Raw genomic sequence first — 18,965 nt, forward strand, 5'->3', positions numbered from 1 at the left:
ATGACATCATGGATGCTATTGAACATCAAGACCAACGGCTTGATGCCATGCATGCGCAGAATAACGAAGTAATGCAACTGATGCACCAGATGCAACAATAACAACAAGAGAGGAATGCAATAACCGACCAGAGGTTCACTGACTTACTTAACAGGTGTGATGACTTGGCAGTACGTGAACGATCACAGGGTCCGAGAACAAGAGGACGCAGACAGAATTGAGTTTGGGTACCATTTTTTCCTTTTTTTCGCTTTTTTTGAAACATTGGGGACAATGTTTTATTTAAGTGTAGGGGGAAAACTTTGTTTCATTCATGTTAAGATTTCCTATCAGTATGTTTATTTCCCTTTCAAGTATGTTATTTCCCTTTCAATAATAATTTTTTTTTTCTTAAGTCAAGTCCCTAGTGTGAAAATTTTTATTATCTATTCTCCTCAATTTTCTTGAGCCATAACAAAATTCAACACACTCAATAAGTATAAAGGTTGCTTATTTTATAAAACTTGAGTGAAATTAAGACAAAATTATTACCGTCCCAACACTCTAAAAACCTCAGCATGTTAGATCAGTTTAAGTACCTTTTATACCAATTCCTTGAACTTTTAGTTTTATAGTAACCCCGAGTAGTTTATACGAGAAGTCGGCACCATCTTAATAGTAAACTACGTGGAGAGCCTATGAATACAAGTGAATGATTCCCAAAATAACATATTAAAAATCAGGAAATGCACTAGTTAAGTTAGGTGATCCTTACCCGATCATTTAATCCAAAGGTTGCGGACCCAACAAAAAACATAGTATGAACGATCCATTGTGAGTTGGTTCAGCGGTTTCTGGTGCTGAACTTGGTAGGGCGGACTACGGTCCGATCCCCCACAATTTGCAATAGACTAAATAAAGAAGTTATCCAACTTATGTACCAGAACTTCTAACTAAAAGGGGATCAGAATCGCTAACCGGTTACTCCACTATGTGTACGAAAAGATAAAGGGCTTAATGTGATTTCGCTCGAATGAAAACGGGTGAAATAAGAGTAAAAGAACTAGGCTGAGCTATAATAGCATGACTCGAACTGGTTTGCATAAGGTGAGGTTATTTAGTGTTGTTACGGTAGTTTTTGATGTTAAGATTAAACTCAGGTTATTTCTAACGAGATTTACTTGCAACCTATTACGAATTGATGTGTGTTTGGAAATTTCATCTGGCTAATATTTTAAAAAAAAATCGATTTCTACATTATTTCTTGCTTGAGGACAAGCAAAAGTCTAAGTGTGGGGGAGTTTGATAACATGAAACTATATCACATTTTTATACTTGATTTAATTAAATTATATCGTTATTTGATTCAATTTATTTTATATTATTCGATATTACTCGGCATTTTCTTATTATTTATTTCAAGTATCATTATTTAAAGCACATGTGAAAAAGAAAGAAAAGGGGTGCAAAAAAAAGATTTTCTAGAAAAGCAGCAAGCTGAAGCACCAAAGCCCAACCCACGTTTGGAACAAAAAAATTGTTGTCACGACCGCAACAAGCATGTGCCGATCGCCACGTCCTAAGACCTAGTTTTACGACCGTAACACATAGTGTGACGGATGTCACACATTCCACTCCTATATTTTGGGCTTTACATGCGTGACTGAGTGGACGGTTTCCCCTAAATTCTCTCATGCACTCAGAGACGCTTTGAACCATACTGAAGACACATTCTAGGAGACGGTTATCTTGGGAGGTTAATATAAATAAACCTCACAAAAGCCAATTGAAGCGCTCTCTTCTCCGTACAATTTTTCCAGCATTCTAATTTTTCAAGCAATTTATTTATTTTTTTTTCTTTTTCTTTTAGTTTAATTTCCGAAGCATACAATTTACTTTCTCACGATAGTTTCTTTACCGGAAACTATTGTGTAATTTTTACTGGATCTAACCTTACGTTAGATCATAGTATTTTATTTCCTTGTTTTTACTTTCCTATCTGATCGAGAATTGTGAAGAACAAATCCAACCGACTTGTGGTAGAGTGTTCGAGCATCGAAGCGTAAGAGATAAAATCCAGATTTCTAGTATTTTTCCAAGTTCATTAATTAATTGATTTATCGTTTTAATTTACATATGCTTTGTTCCGCTGTTAATATATGTTTTTTGTTTGATATGGCCGTATTTATGCATGATTATTGTTTATGCATGTTTATCATGTCTGGCTAATTAATTTAGATATCGGTATGTAGAGTAAGCGGAATAAAGGAATCCAAATTGAGTTGGTTTAAATTTATTTCAGAATATAGTCACTCTTTTTCTTGTCTCAATTTACAAAGTTAATGCCAAGGTTTTTGTACGAGAGTAAAAGACATAAAGAAGTTAAAATCAATAGAACGACGGTTTGAGTTTTTAACTGGACAATGTAAATTGAACATTAACTTTAAATCAGGGCGAAAACAATTTTTAAGGTTAATTAAATTCTAATTATTTTCAAAAATTATTTTTAAAAGTTAAATTTGAGGGCGAGAGTTAAGCATTTAAGTTTAATCATATAATCTAAGTCAACAGAGCGAGAGTTTGAGACGAGGGCGTTTAAACGGTTAGTATTTTCTCAAAAGGAGTTTCTATAGATTCTATTATTTTCAAAAGTGATTTTAGACTTAACGAAATAGTGAGAGTGTACGTTAAAATATAAAGTCATAGTCTAATTCAACAGAGCGAGAGTTTGAGGAAAAGACTTTTAATTAATAGTGTCTACTGAAAAGACTTATTTTAAAATTAAGAAAAAGACCAACGAAGATTTGATTCCCCAAATACGACGAACTACATACTGATATCCATATTATTTGATATTTTATCTAGATCCAAATTTAGTTTTATTTTGTCCCCCTAATCATTAAAGTATCATCCGCCTTAGCTTTACGCAGTAACCCTAGAAAAACGGTAGATCGATTCATTAAGTCCCTGTGGGATCGATATCTTTTAAAACTACGCGATTAGACTGTGCGCTTGCAGTTAGTAACCCGATAAACTCATAAAGTCGCGACCAATTCCCGCATAAGATGTTTAAGAATGAGAAAAACGGATAGCTACTGCTCTACACAATAAAGCTATGGAAAAGCCTTATATTGTTGAAGTTCTTTTGAAGCAAGTAGAAGTTGAGGTTGTGACAAAAATTATGGAGAAGGAAGCTAAGTGTCCTTCTAATGTTGGTACTCTTGATATAAAAGAAGAAGTCGTCGTTCATACTCGTGAGGCCTATGAGGAGGAAGTTCAACCTACTTCATATGCTAAAGTTACTATGAAAATAGGTACTCATCTTAATTATATCTCATATATAATATTAAATTCTTTTGTTCTAGAGGAATTATCAAATCACCTAGCTGATGAATTATCTTCTGATCATAACCAACCAACTTATGTGTCTAATTTAGAACAACCAACACCCATCAACATTATACTTGAACCACACATTGAGGTGTCTAGTGCTAAGCCTTCTAGCACTGGTTTTGGTAAATCCAACTTGAATCCTATGAACATCATGCCTTACCAAGTCATCCCTATGGAAACTACACCTTATGTTGAACCTTGTTCAATCTGACATTGCTATTATATTTGAATATGATTAAGGAATCTATGACCAGCCAATACTTGAACCTCAAAATTGACCCTAACACTAACAAGAAATCCCCACTCACACCAATTACTACTCAAAATGAGGTTGAACAAGTAACTCTAAACTAACCTCCAAAAGATCCACAACTGACAACTACTAGAACTACAACCTGTCCAAAATTCTGAACAATCTGACCATCACAACTCACCTTCAGTGACAAAATATGTTGTGTCAAAATCTAACACATTACCTTTACCTAGTCCCTCTACACCTCACTCTGCTATATGCCCAACCCTTCCACCTTACATGAACTACCAAATGGAAGAGTTTAGAACTATTACTTTTGATAGAGTTCGAAATTTGGTTGCTGAGAGGTGTTGCGGTAAATTCCTGACCATTAAGCTATGGATAAACTTAACGTCAATAAAACAATAGTCACCACCGCGCTTTTATGTTTCCAAAGGAAAAGAAAACTTACGAACAAAACCCAAAGATAAGAAGTTTTAAAATCAAAACTAATAAAATGTCAGAGATTACAGGTAAGGGGGTTGGTTACACAGAGGGAAGGTGTTAGCACCTAGAGTGTCCTAGGTACTCCTAAGAAGCCCTTTTTTAATTGTGTATGTGTTTTGGTATAAAATGATGTTTGCAATGAATGGAGTGTGGGGATGAGAAAAGAATTCATTAATTAAATTTTTGTGTTTGACTAGACCTTCGGACTTGTGCCTACGTACCAACATAGAAATGAGGGATCAAAACCTCATTTTTCGTGGTATCAATTTCAAAGTGAGTGAATTGCTTTTAACAAAAGTTTAAATTTTGAAAGAGGCACAAAGGGCCTAAAAGAGTTTGAATGAGTGTTATTTCTTTTTGTCTTTTGAAATTTTAAGTCAATATGATTAGATTCATTTACAAGTTTGAGTTAAGAAAATATTTTGAAAATGCAATGACATAAGGCCAAAGTTTCTAATTTGCAGTAACGAGTCTAAGTTAGAAAACACAACCAAAGAAGATTTGAAAAAAAGGGGAGAGATTTGAAATTTAAGAAGTGGGAGGAGATGAAGAGACTAATACTAAGCAAAAATTTAAAAGTTAAGAGTTGAAACTATCTGACCAATAGGATGTAATCCAATAGACAAGAATGTCATATAGAAATCCACTTTTCCTTTGGATTTTATAATCAAGCAATACCAATAAGCAAGTAGAAGTATGAAGAGCATGGCATCAAATAAAGATAGCAACATCCAAGCCAGCAACTTCATAGTCTTCTTCTTAATCTCCCCATGTATAAGATGACATACTCCGTGAATAGCTCAAAATAAGGCATTAGACACAGGTTCAAAGTGACATTTGCATCAAGACCATGTAGCAGATGAACTCAAGTGGATCCCAATACTTGATCAGATGAAATTTCAAATCACAAGAACTTGGTTTCAGAAATGTTGGCATTGGCCAAATCCTTTTGCATAGGGAATGTTGCCTAATTCTAAGTCCAAAGCTCGGATCAAATCCAACCGTCCACACAAACATTTTTAGGGGTTTTTGTTGTTTATTAGGTATGTTAACATCCTAAGACCACAAGCACAAACAAGATACACAAACAAGTATATACAATCAAAATATATGACTCAAGGGAGCAAAGTGAAAATGACATTAATATAAACAAGTTAAATGATATGTAAAATGGCAAATGATAAATGGCTTGAATTTAAAGTGCATAAAGTAAATGACTTGAAATTAAAAGCAACAATAATAAAAGTTGGTCAAATGTTACTTGATTAGATGTTAGTGGAGTTTTGCTTTTCAATTGTTTAAGTCATCCTTTGGAGAAAACTCAACCCTCTATTCACAAGCATGGGTCCTTGAACCAAGACATCTTCCAAAGGAAGGAAAAAAGGCCAACTTTCCACATAATACCATGAAAGGGGGGAGACTTACAATCTCACTTACTATAATGTCAAAATTTAGCACTATGTTAAGCAATTGCAATTGGACTTATGTAGAAGTCACAACTATCTGAGGCCAGGCAATAGAAATTTTGGTGTCAATGCATGTTAGAGATATGGTATGATGGACCATCCTCCTAAAACATACCACACAAAAAATAAAATGATCAAAGGGTGGACCTAATCTCATCCATACTTGTATTGGTTCATCTAACACAAAGACATTGATGAACCAATTAACCTTAGGATATGGAGACTTCATTGGTCAATAAGATGAATAGGATAGAAAGGGATTGAAGATGAAGAGGGAGGGAAGGTGAGACAAACACAAATTGGTCATGGGAGGAATTTTATCAAATTAAAATCATTCATTCATTTTGGGAGATGAAATGTACATTTCATCAATCCCCTAAATCCAAGGATTTTAATTCAACAAAAGTCAAATCAACCTTGTCCCAGGCCCAAACACATAGTCAAACTTCACAAGTCAATAAAAATGGCTCAACATAATTTCTACACAATTAAACAATTAAAAACCATATTAAAATGCATTTAAATTAAATTATGTTTGATCGAAAACCTAAAACCTCTTCAAAACACCAAATAAATGGCCAATAGATTTATCATAGGTCAAACAAGGTCAAAGGACCTTGGAGAAAAAATTTCATTATTTTTTAATAGTCAGAAGTATTTTAAACAATTAAATCATGAAAAATATCAAAATTGATCCAAAAAATAGTTTTAATTCATAAAATGAAAGATAAAAATATTTGAAATTTTTTGGTGAAAGTCCCATATTTTTTCGATCAATAATGAAATTAATATGAATTAATTAAAACTAAGCAATTAAATGAAATAAACAGAAATTCAAAAAAATGAGAACCATCTGATCTCCCTCATTAATTGAGGTGGCATATCAGATGGTGAGAAACAAGCGGTCCACCATGCACCAGGTCAAGCGTGCTGCAACAATTATAATCAGAACCAAAGGCTGAGATTAAAATATTTTAAATGGATCATGTGGCTGAGATGTGTGACAATAAATCACCGGAGCCAGAGCTTCGGTCTTCTTCTCTAGTGGACCTAACCAAACTGGTCCACCATCAACCATCTCCAAAATGAAAAAGCAAGACATGGATTTAAATAAAAGAATGCTTAGGATCTCAAATCTGGCCTCAATTTTGTCCAATTCCAAGTATATGAAAAGATACAGGGGTTGAAGAAGAATGGATGAGTAATAAGGGAGAATCGAAGAAGAAAAGTTTCTGAAGTCTCACCTTCGAGGAGTTTCAGATTAGCTTGATCTTGCTTTCAGTTTGGCTTGACTTGACTCTAGAAGCTTGCAAAATATGATTTGGATGGTTAAAAAGCTTGGACTCTTGGAGTTTCAATTCTCAAACAGAAGGAGAATTGAAACTCGGTTTCTCAAGAAACCTTCAAGATTATGCTTTCAATGGGGTTTGGGGAAGAAGGGGGTCGAATCTTGGGCAAGAGGGATCCTATTTCTGATCTTGAAGGGTCTTAATTATAGCCAATGTGAATGATATTTGCACATTTCCAAATTTGGAAAAATTTCAAATTCTCCCTTGCATGGATGCATGGGCGTGCATTAGGCTCATGAGATGATGTCATCTGATCCAAAGTTCAATGTACTTCATGCTTAAATCATGTTAGAAGCTCATGCAAATGTATATGGAAAGTGGAACTTGAAATTTTCCAGATGGTGCTTTAACTTACACCCATGTGCAAGTCCCTCAATTTTAATCCAAATGAGATGATATTTGATTTTTTGAAAGATGAGATAAAGGGGAACAACTTTCATGTTGAGTACTTTTTCATTTAAAGCTTGGATCATGATCAATTTTGAGGTGGAAGTTTGGGAAATCAAACATATTTGAAACTTTTCTAAGTCCCAAGTCAAATGTTCACTTCTTCCACCTTAAATAACTTTTTCTATGGATTTCAAATGAGAAAAATCCCTTCATCAAAGTTGTATCTCTTTCAAACCTCTTCAATTTGGTTATGAATTTGACCTCATTTAGATTTGGCATTAAGGAGTTATGCATTTTAGAAGTTGAGGAAAATCACTTGTTCAATGGTATTGGTTCAAAATGACCTATACTGTTTCCTCTTGACACATGCATTTGCAAATTTAATTTGCACTTCCTCTAAACATCAAAGTTGAAGTAGACATATTGAGTTTGACCATGTAATTTTAATTGATCTCATCTCATAAACATTGAGCAAGTTATGGTCTTGGGAAGTTGACCTCCAAACTAGGGTTTAGACAAAATGACCTATAATCTTTCACCATAGAAAATGACTTTCCAAGCAAAACTAGGTCTTGACTTCAACATGAAAGTTTTTTGGAATGTCATCTTGAGTAACTTTGCGCTTGTAATATTTTTCATATGACATAAATTGTAGGAGATAGGGTCTAGAGAACCCTAATTTTGACTAGTTGACTTTCTCTGGTCAACCACCATGAACCATGACCAAGACCAAACAAAAAGTCAAACATCACAAGATCAATTCAATGTCTAAACAATATTTTTAAACAATTAAAAAATTAAAAATCAATTTTAAAATGCATTTTTAAATGGACAAAACCTCAAGTCCCTTCAAAACACCAAATAAATGGGCAAGGGATTTATCCTAGGTCAAACAAGGTCAAAGGACCTTAGACAAAAAATTTCACAATTTTTGGAAATTCAGAAGTATTTTAAAATATTTAAAAATAAGTCAAAAATCAATTAATTCACAAAAATACCAAAATTAAACCAAAAAATGATTTTAATTCAAAATGTCGAAGAGGAAAATATCTAAAGATTTTTGGTGAAAGTTCCGTATTTTTTGGATTAAGAATGACTTTAATATCAATTAATCAAAATAATTGGATTAAAAGAAAAATCAGAAAATAAAAAGAAATTAGAAAAAATAAGGGCCATCAGATCTCCCTCATTAATTGAGGTGACAGATATGATGGCCACAAGCATGCACTCCATCATGCACCACAATCAACACGTGTACACGCTTGGTAATCAAAAGCGAAGGCCAGGATTAAAACATTTGAACAAGATCAAATGGTTGGGAAGGCCTCAAAAATGGGATGACCTTCATATCGCAAAAATTGAGCAAGTTATGATTCATGGAAGTTGACCTCCTAACTAGGGCACAAACAAAATGACCTATAATCGTTCACCATAAAAAATGACTTTCCAAGACAAATTAGATCTTTATGACAACATGAAAGTTGTTTGGAATGTCATAAAGAGTAAAGTTTCTTTTAGAATAATTTTCATATGACAAAAATTGTAGGAGATAGGGTCTAGAGAACCCCAGTTTTGACTAGTTGACTTTCTCTGGTCAACCTCTTTGAACCAACTTGCAAAATTGAAGTTATATTGCTCTTCGGGGCTCATGGAGAATCATATGTTCTTGAGATGATGTATAATGAAGTATCCCATAATATCTTTGATCAATTGATGAAAAAACTTGTTGAGGAAGTCACACAAGATACCCAGGTGAATTAGGGCTTCCAAGGCAAACAAGCTTCAAACTTTTGAGGAATTATTGATCAAATTGACAAATGAAGAACATGGAGATCCATATATGATGCTTATAACCATTTCAACATTTCCTTTATTGATCTCTTGCATTGAGGGTCTCAAACCCTAGTTGTGAACTTGGTGGGGGTACAAATGGACACACACCTACAAAGGTACACATAGACGTATTTTTGGTATTTTGGTTAGAAAACAATAAAAAATAAAGTATGATACAATCAAAAGTGCTTGGTGATCTATCCCAATACAAACCCAATGAATGAGGGGTGGGGAGGATACCAAAGTGTGGTCTCAAAGCCAATGCAGATCATGAGATAACATGAGGGATCTTAGGGACAAAATTGAGGTCTTACAATCACGACTCGTGGGTAAAGGTTATACTCAGTCTTATGGTGTAGATTATCAAGAGACAATTACGCCAGTAACCAAGCTCAACACTTGGAGGATACTTTTGTTACTAGAAGCAAACCAATATTGGCCTCTATTAGAATTTTATGTGAAAATGATTTCCTACACGGAGAGGTTTTAGAAGAAATTTAGTCCTCAAAATACTTCCATTAACTGATGGTAAAAAACAGTCTGCCCTCTGCCGAAGGATTTGTGTCTGAGGGATTGTGTTGTGTTATATTTGCAAATAACCATTCCTAGGGAGATAGCTTAGGATTGCCTTAGGAAATGGGTGACGGTGAAAGGTCTCCTGAAGGTAGGTATCACCACGCCCTTACGTTTTCCTCGCCCATGGGAAGAAGAAACATTGGATAAGACATGTCTTGGATAATGGGAAAGTCAAGATAGTTACTGACTCATGTATCCCTTGGGAATAGGAATTCAACTTTCTATCTTTTGACTGGGTGGGCGATGACCTTTTCCAAGAAAGCCCTAAGAATCAAGAAATCCTATAAATACCCCATATTTCAAGTGGGGAGAGGAACTCATACATGCTTACTACTATCCATTATTACTCAGAGATCACTTTGCTCCTAGTAACCTTAATGACATTAATAAACAACATAAATTTTATTAAATATTTCTCTATTTACGTCCCGAGATCTACATTAGTCACTATTGCTCAAACCAGGACTAAGACTTGATGTTCAGGCCATAGATTGTCCGATTTGGGACTCTTAACACCCTCTCCCAGGCCCAAGATTTACGTATGGACCTTGGAACTAAATGGTGGGTGGCCCAATGGATCTTAAACCAGACCCTATACCATCTTAAGAAATTGTAGGTTGGGACTAACTCATCCCTACAAAACTGAATTGTAAGGTAAGGATTGTCCCTACTTGAAAACACTTGTAAAGTGAGACTCTTAATATTAAAAAATACATGTAAATCACAAAAATACATGTAAAGCATAGTAGCAGTATCACTCTAGTAAGTTAATATATTTATTATCAAGTTACAAACACAACAATTTGCCTAATTATTAAAATTAAACCTGTGAAACAAAAACCATATCAATTCACATATTCGAACCTAAAAGAAAAAAATTTGATGTAAACATAGCAAAATGGGTGAATAGATGGTCCTAAAGTTAAGGAATGCAAAAAAAAACATGCAAAGAAGCTACCACACAGGGACATGTTTGGACACTACACCAACAAAAACAATTACATGCTGGCTGAAAGTAATGAGGATAGGATGCAACCATAACCACCACTTAGCCAAACCCTCCAACCTTCCATCAAACAGATTAGCTTCAATGTCTACTCGTTCATCTTCATCTTCATCTTCAGACATGTTGCTCATGTACCTTCCTTCCTTATGTGAAACAATTTAGATTATCAAATGGAAAAAACTATCACTCTACTCATGGAATTATGCACAATTCATACTACTTGAATTGCATTTGCTACCTGTGAACTGTGATGGTTTCCTTCCATAATCTGTAATGGTTTTATGTTATCTTCTATCCAAAGATCCGATAATTCTTGAAATTGTTCACAAATTCCAAGAACCAGGTTGTTTAGAAGAGATTTATAAGTGCTTTTCACTAAAAATGAATTGTTTAAGTACATTTTTGTTGTAAGATAATTCAATCGTATTTTATGAACTAAACCATATTATTGATTTAGATTGGGCCTTGTCATGTTGACCTCTAACATGAATCCTTCCAACTAAGAATATGAATTGGCACATGATGATGTGGATGGTGAATGTTGCTTGTTGTGTCACAGGTCTGAACTAATTTTTAAGTGAATGAAGCTATGCAAATGATTTAAGCATAACTTCAAAACTCTTGAGAATCTAACTTAACACGTTGCTATCTGCTTTTTCTGTTTATTATCCATAACTAGTTACCTAATCTAACAAAAGATGAAGCCTTCAGACCCAAATAATTAATATTGGACACGAAAGAAGGAAATTTTTAATAATTTAGAATACATTTAGTATCCATGTTTCTCTAGCTATCAACCACTGAGGGAACACCAGAGAGTGAGAAGTTGCAAGTGCATATCATATTGCACTACTCTGGGCTTTTATGCAGAGTATGATGTTTGAATCGAGGACCATATTGTTTCCAAACTACCTAGTTTGATCAAATGAGTGCTTTCACATTCAAAAACAGTGGAATGAGCGTGCAACATGTCTGGGTTGATTTTTTGCGTCGCGACAATGTAGTATTTGATTCAATGCCCCAAATTCTACAAAGCAACGGTTCATTCCTAGTTTATTTTGCAAAGCATCAATATGTTGACTACTTCTAAATCATCATCGTCGCTATCATCATCATTACTTTTATCAATGATGAAGATTTTTATGATGACATCAATGGAGATGATTTAATGTCTCAACAGATTTGATGTTTTGCAATATAAATTAATAGAGAACAAATAATTGTTTTGAAGAATTTGGGGCAATAAACCAAGTTCTATGTTTTAAAGAGCGATATAGATGAAGTATGAGATGGATGCAATTCGAAAATCATGTATGATGTAAGTTGCATTTCAAATATTACTTAATTTTTGGACTATTATTTTCTATGTCAGTTTAAATGAATGCATGTTCAATGAAGGGAGAGAAATAAACAATCTACATACATTATAATAAACTCAACAACAACATATATATCAATAAAACAACAAAAACATACCTTTTCCTGAAAAAATTCATGGAATAATCTGAAGTTGATCTACTTTTTGTTGCGAGGAAGAAAAAGTACAAGGCATATAAAACTTCCCAAAATGATTCATACTTCTTCTACTATTTCTCCATAGCAAAACAAAACATTTATGAACCACACCCATAATATGAGTTAACCTATTTTGGAAATATAAACTAGCATTAATATTATAATATAACAAGCAACAACAAAGCATTAGGGAAGTAAATCATGCCACAAAAAAAAGGCATGTTAACATAAATAAGTAGTGCACTATAAAATAAAAACCACAACATAACTACCATTAACATTGTAACATAATAAGCAACAACAACCAATAGTACATTGTTAACCCCAAAAGGAAGTAAATCATGCAACGACAAAAAGCAAAATGTTAACAACAACTACCCATAACAAATAAAAAAAAAAATCAACAACAACAACTAACAACAAATCATGTAAAACATAACAAAGTCTTCAATCTTCATGCCTAGTTGAACTCGTGCAATTCTCAAGGTCTTCATCAGATTCAGAGTTAGTTACATTCAGATTCATAAGGTCATTCACAATAGCTTCTACCTTCTTCATCTTTTCAGGGTTAAGATTCCTGAAATGAATCTTCTTATTTCCCGTTCCATCAGAAGGTACAACAACATACAACAACAAAAAACATAAACTATCGAACAAGGAAGAAGTAGAATACATTTATATATGAATCGAGAGCTAATGACGAAGAAGAGATAAAATGGGTGCTAGGGTTTCTCTGTGATAGATACGGTGATATTGTCAAGAAGCGAGATCTAATTCGCTTATATTATAAATATGTAAACAATTTCACCATGTTTGTATTAAAAAACCGTGATAAATGTAATGAATTTCACAATGGTTCTCACTATCAACCGTGGTGATAGGTATTTCAATTTTAATGTATATATTATAGTTATAAGCACAACATCAATTGTAAAGAAAAAGTATAAAATTGTTGGATCTGAGATTCGAACTGTGTCACTCCATAAATGTATAATCACGATTTATTAGTTTGACTGTAATGCAATGTATTTTCGTAAATATAAATAAAAAATTGCATCCGCAATTGAGGTATTACCATGGTTAACAAACATACCGTTGAAGTTTAGTATGACGAAAGGTCTATTTTGTAGTAGTTATGATCCACGTAAGCCTCATATGGATGCTATAGAGAGGATATTAATATATTTGAAATCCACTCCAACTAAAGGAATATTGTTCTCAAAACAATGGTCACTTGAGGGTAGAAGGCGAAGGTGGCGAGAAACACAAAAAAAGGGGGTTTGAATTGGGTTTCTAAAACAAAAGCTTTTTCAAAACCAACTCAATCAAACAATAACACGAACAAGAAAATTAACAAAGTTATTTTTATACTGGTTTGTTGATAAGGAAGATACCTCCAGTCCACCCTACCAACGTGATTTTTCCTTCTCAACAAGGACTTAATCCACTATAATCGAAACTGATTACAGACACCATAAATACAAACCGTGTTTATCTTCTTGAGTCTATTTGACTAAAACCTAGTCACTCAAGGAAACCACTCAAACAACTTTGAGATTTACAAGTTTGTGTTTACAAGTATTGAATCTAAGAAAGCATGTTAAAACAAGTTAAATACAATGAATATCTTCACACGATAACGAGCAAAAACTCTTGTGTGTTTATAAAAATTATACACAAAAATAATATGAACTTCAGCAAAAGTGTGTGTACGAGCGTAATTTTAGTGTAGTGAATTAGAAGCTTCTTCCATTCTTCCAAGCCTCCTTTATATAGGAAGTTGAAATATCAGTTGGAGGGTAGAATTGGAATAGCAAATTGCAGTTGTCTCTTTGTGCAACGGTTTACATATAGGAGACAAAACGGTACAATAGTGGAAGGAAGGGTGCTCTTGTACTGTGTACTACTTCTCTGATGTAAAAAACCTTTTGATCTTATCTTCTAATCTTCAGAGAGTTCTGACGAAATGATATTGAAGCATTCTTAGAATGATTAAGAGACTAGTTGACAAAATCTTCAGAACCTCGGTCTTCAAAGTCTTGACACAGTTCCTCAGAATTTGGTCTTCAGAGTCTTCAGATCTTGTTCTTCAAAAGCTTCAGAACTTGAGCGGAGAATCTTGAAGGCTGACAATCCTCCAGAGACTATTCAATCAGAGTCATATTCATAAGCTTTAGCACAAACAATCATCAAAACCGTTGTCTAAGAGCTTTCTAGAACTCAACAACCTATTGTAGAGCACTTGTATCTCTTCAGAGTCAGAGTGTGTTGATTCCAGAATTTGATGACGTCATACGTCAGTTCTTCAGTGTCAGAACATGTTAGCAAAAGCTACACACTAGATAAGAACCATTAGTGTAGAAAATTATTCTCTAAGAAACAAAGCATTATTATCATTAAAACTAAAGGCCAGATGCATAACCAAATATTTGTAGGATCAAGCGCTTACCACTGCGCTAAAAGCAATTGCTGTTAGTGAGGGTGCAACTTTATTTCCTTATAGTATGAGCTCTCAGGGGCTGCACCTAAAGCGAGGTTTGTAAGCTTCCTCTAAGCGCCATGGGTTGGGATGTTAAGCCCATTCGAATCCCTAAGGGTGACGCTGGATTTATTTATCCAACAATCTCCCCCCCAGTGTCAGCCGGGGGGATTCGAACCCATGACCAAGTTCTGATACCACTTGTAAGATCAAGCGCTTACCACTGCGCTAAAAGCAATTGCTGTTAGTGAGGGTGCAACTTTTTTTCCTTATAGTATGAGCCCTCAGGGGCTGCACCTAAAGCGAGGTTTGTAAGCTCCCTCTAAGCGCCATGGGTTGGGATATTAAGCCCATTCGAATCCCTAAGGGTGACGCTGGATTTATTTATCCAATAATATTATTCTTACACAAGGATACACAGATGTCCATTGGGCAGGTTCAGCAGATGATAAAAGATCTACCTAAGGATATTTCACCTTTGTTGGAGGGAACCTTGTAACTTGGAGGAGTAAAAAGAAATTGGTAGTAGCTAGATCAAGTGGTGAAGTAGAGTTTAGAGGTATGGCACTTGGAATGTGTGAACTGTTATAGGTAAAAAGTGTATTGTCAGACTTGGGTTTTGATCCAAAAGAGGCTATGAGTTTGTATCGTGACAATACATCTGCCATATAGATTGCTTATAATCTTCTCTGACATGATTGGACAAAACATGTTGAAATTGATAGACATTTCATGAAGGAGAAATTTGAAGCTGGGACAATTGGTTTTCCGTTTGTAAGATCTGAGCAATAATTTTCTGATATGCTCACTAAAGGAGTAGCAAACGAGGTGTTTAACGAATCTCTATTCATGTTGGAAATGTGTGACATCCATGCACCAACTTGAAGGGATCTTAATATGCATTGCATTTTCACTTAATATGTGTGTGGGAAGTTATGACTATATTTCATTGAGTCTTCAATGGCAACCTGGCTACTGCAGGAAGAGCGATATTAAAAGCACACGTCAACTGTAGAATGAATGCCATCAACTGTAGAATGCCTTCATCTTGTGGCAACTTATTTTCATGGCAATTATAATTATAATGATGATGTAATATATATTGCTTCCGTATAGATATACTAAATAAAAAGGAAGCGACTATGAATGATTTATCTATTATGAAAGACATTAATTAGTGTTTATTTATCTATTTTACAACAGATTAATTAGTGTTTATTTATCTATATTGAAAGCTTTTATTTTTCTTTTAAAAACAGTTGAATAACCATCGAAAGTTATATTGGTACCCATTTCCATACCGTAAAATCAGCACAAGGAGTAATGGATTTTAAAGATGCAAAATACACACATTGTTTTCATATAGAGATATGCATCAGTATCATGAAAAGTTACACAATGTTTATTCCTAAAACTCAAGTATATATGTTATGGTCTTCACTACCTGCATTTCAGCATATTCACGCTCTTAAAAATGAAATAGAGACATAATCAGTTTGCAAATTAAAAAAGAGTATACAATTCTTACAAATGAAATAGAGACATAATCAATTTGCAAATTAAAATTAAATTCATAAAACAAGATCCATATCACCAAGTGTCTTCTTAAATTGTCAAATACATGATATAATAATTATGAATTTCTGAAGTTGACAAATCACTTTGTATACATGGTAAAAATCCTAATAACCATAGCAATATACCTCCGGGTGAAAATAAAAAGAGAAAAAAAAACTAGTTACTTGATCCTCCAATCGAAAGAAGGCTTTCCTTGTAAAGTCCGATATAACAACAATAATCTTCTCCTTTAATCCCAAGCTCCTCAAATATTTGGGTGCTCAAATCGACATAGGCTAGCTCATTATCTATTTTTCTAAAAAAAATGTATCCCTTCTTCCCAAATCCAATTGGGGGCCAGTCAATGGAAGGCATGGGGCCACAAATAAATAGTTTGATCCATGATTCTTTCACACCGAGTTCACCCAAAATAGATATGTGAAAAATATTATTCTTGTCATGATTTATGATAAAAGCAATTGATCCATTTAACGCCGTCAAGTGTCCATAATTCAAAACAGATCTTTCATCAATGGGTGTTGTAAAGAACACCTCATGACTCATGTCAAATGACATCATAAATATTTGATCATGTTTACCCCTAACCAACCAATGACATGCACCATTCATGTACAATTCCTCCCCATAAAATGTGTTACCAACATACCATTGAGCCATATCGTCCATGTGGAGTATCTTCCAAGAATTATTTCTTAGACTATATATCTCAAAAAAGGAGAAATACATTATACCTTGTGGTGGAGGAGAATCAGGGTCATAGTCATTACAACTTGAGCTATCAAATGTTACATATTGAATGACCTTAAAGTCATCTCTTACTTGGTCATAACCAAACCCATGAAAGTCATGAAACACGCGAAGGCGGGGGTGTTTTGGTACAAGCTCATCGGGGCTAGGAGGAATGACAACGAATTCTTCAATAGCTGGGTTCCACAATACATATTTGACCTTATTAGAATCTCCCCCTTCATAATTTCTCCCGATACAAAAAATACCGTTAACACTTGTTTTTCCCAAAATATTAAGATAAAAGTCATCCTCTTGAAATGGAGGTGGCAAAGTTAATTTGATTCTACTATCGAGCAAATGCAATTCAAGATGGTAACGATCAGCACAATCACGTTTAAATATGAGAAGATATGTATGATGATTGTCGGAATTCCTATGAGATATGAAATGGTTGCGGAACATATTGATGAAATGAGAATTTTCAAATAAAATGGACCATGATTTGCGTACACAACCAAAACGCTTCAATGATTTAATGGGAAGTTTTGAAAGAACATGGAAGGCAACATCATCGTCAATATACTTTCTGCTAACCTTTGAATCAGACCACTTGTTGAACGGCGGTGATAGCTTCTGCTGATAATCCATGAACGAGTGGAACGGTGATGAACCTTATCATTGCCACGCACTTATGACTGGAATTTTCTTCTAAACCAATACCTACTACACACTGCATTATACCGGGGTTACTTGTCTCTATAAATTCCCACGAATAATCCTTATTGCCTCCCAATAAACTCTTGCAACATAAAATATTCCACATTCTACACTTAGTCCACATGCTCCAGCTTAGCTTATCTTTTGTTGGCTATCATCAACTAAACTTCTTAGAATACAAGACTCACTGCTCGAAAAATGTATGTTACTTTACATCCATCTCAAGACAAGGAATCCATTACACTTACTTGTGACCATAATACTGCTATCACATACTTCTCTTAACACCAAGGTTTAACTTCCTCTATTCCACTATGTAACACCCCAGACTGCTCTCAGGATTATCAACTAACCCCACAAATCAACACGGGCCTTTTCAACATGTTTTGTCCTCACTCGCACGCTTTCCAGGAAACTTCCCAGAAGGTCACCCATTCCAATACTACTCCAAGTCAAGCACGCTTAACTATGGAGTTCTTATTGATTAGGATACCGAAAAGAAGATGCATCTTGTTGATATAGGTAATACCAATTAATCCTTATAAGCCTTCTTTCAACCATGTAGTCTCATACCTGCACAGCCTCAGGATCCCTCTCATTCCGATATGAATTCGGTTTTTCCCCTAGAAGCTGCTAGGAGTGTCTCATTGTCATGCATCATGCATCGACAACCACTCCATCGCCCTCGGATGTTACATGTAACCACTCTTCGGCCTCTCTGACCTCGTGTGTCACACACTACATACTCTAGAAATCCTCGATGTGAACAATCATCAACTACACGCCCATAACTTTGTCTTAATGAATCTTAATGGTCCCATTGTGCCTCTATCTAAAATGTGCCCCATTACAACAGTTGTATTGCAACATCCATACTACTTCCGCACTCGGTGTTGACTTGTCTCCCTATGATAATTCTCTCCGTTCCAATTACAAAACCATTCTACTAGAAGTCCTTAAATCCAACTTAATTGCTCTTATCCTCAACCAGTTCTCATACAACCAAAGCCCACTGGAGCTTCCATTACTATATAATATGCGCTATCGGCCTCCAACACAAACTCTTATAATTGATCTTTAGGTAATTCATCATTCCATTATGGTCCATTATGATCTTTAGGTAATTCTTCATTCATGTTAAGATTTCCTATCAGTATGTTTATTTCCCTTTCAAGTATGTTATTTCCCTTTCAATAATATTTTTTTTTTCTTAAGT

At 34.6% G+C, this 18,965-nt stretch overlaps 1 protein-coding gene across 1 annotated transcript; it reads right to left on the minus strand.

The window, feature by feature from the left end:
• Positions 1 to 16,334: 16,334 nt before the first annotated feature.
• On the minus strand, positions 16,335 to 17,680 carry LOC127096557 (F-box only protein 8-like). Its single transcript, XM_051035111.1, has one exon. It carries the CDS (start codon positions 17,678 to 17,680, stop codon positions 16,460 to 16,462), a length of 1,221 nt encoding a protein of 406 aa, XP_050891068.1. The 3' UTR covers positions 16,335 to 16,459.
• Positions 17,681 to 18,965: the final 1,285 nt, after the last annotated feature.

The sequence above is a fragment of the Lathyrus oleraceus genome, chromosome 6 (genome assembly GCF_024323335.1).
Source record: "Lathyrus oleraceus cultivar Zhongwan6 chromosome 6, CAAS_Psat_ZW6_1.0, whole genome shotgun sequence".
In the NCBI taxonomy this organism is placed as follows: Eukaryota; Viridiplantae; Streptophyta; class Magnoliopsida; order Fabales; family Fabaceae; genus Lathyrus; species Lathyrus oleraceus.

Excerpts from the sequence above, each read along its gene's own strand:
- LOC127096557 (XM_051035111.1), bottom strand. The coding sequence starts at position 17,680 with ATGGATTATCAGCAGAAGCTATCACCGCCGTTCAACAAGTGGTCTGAT.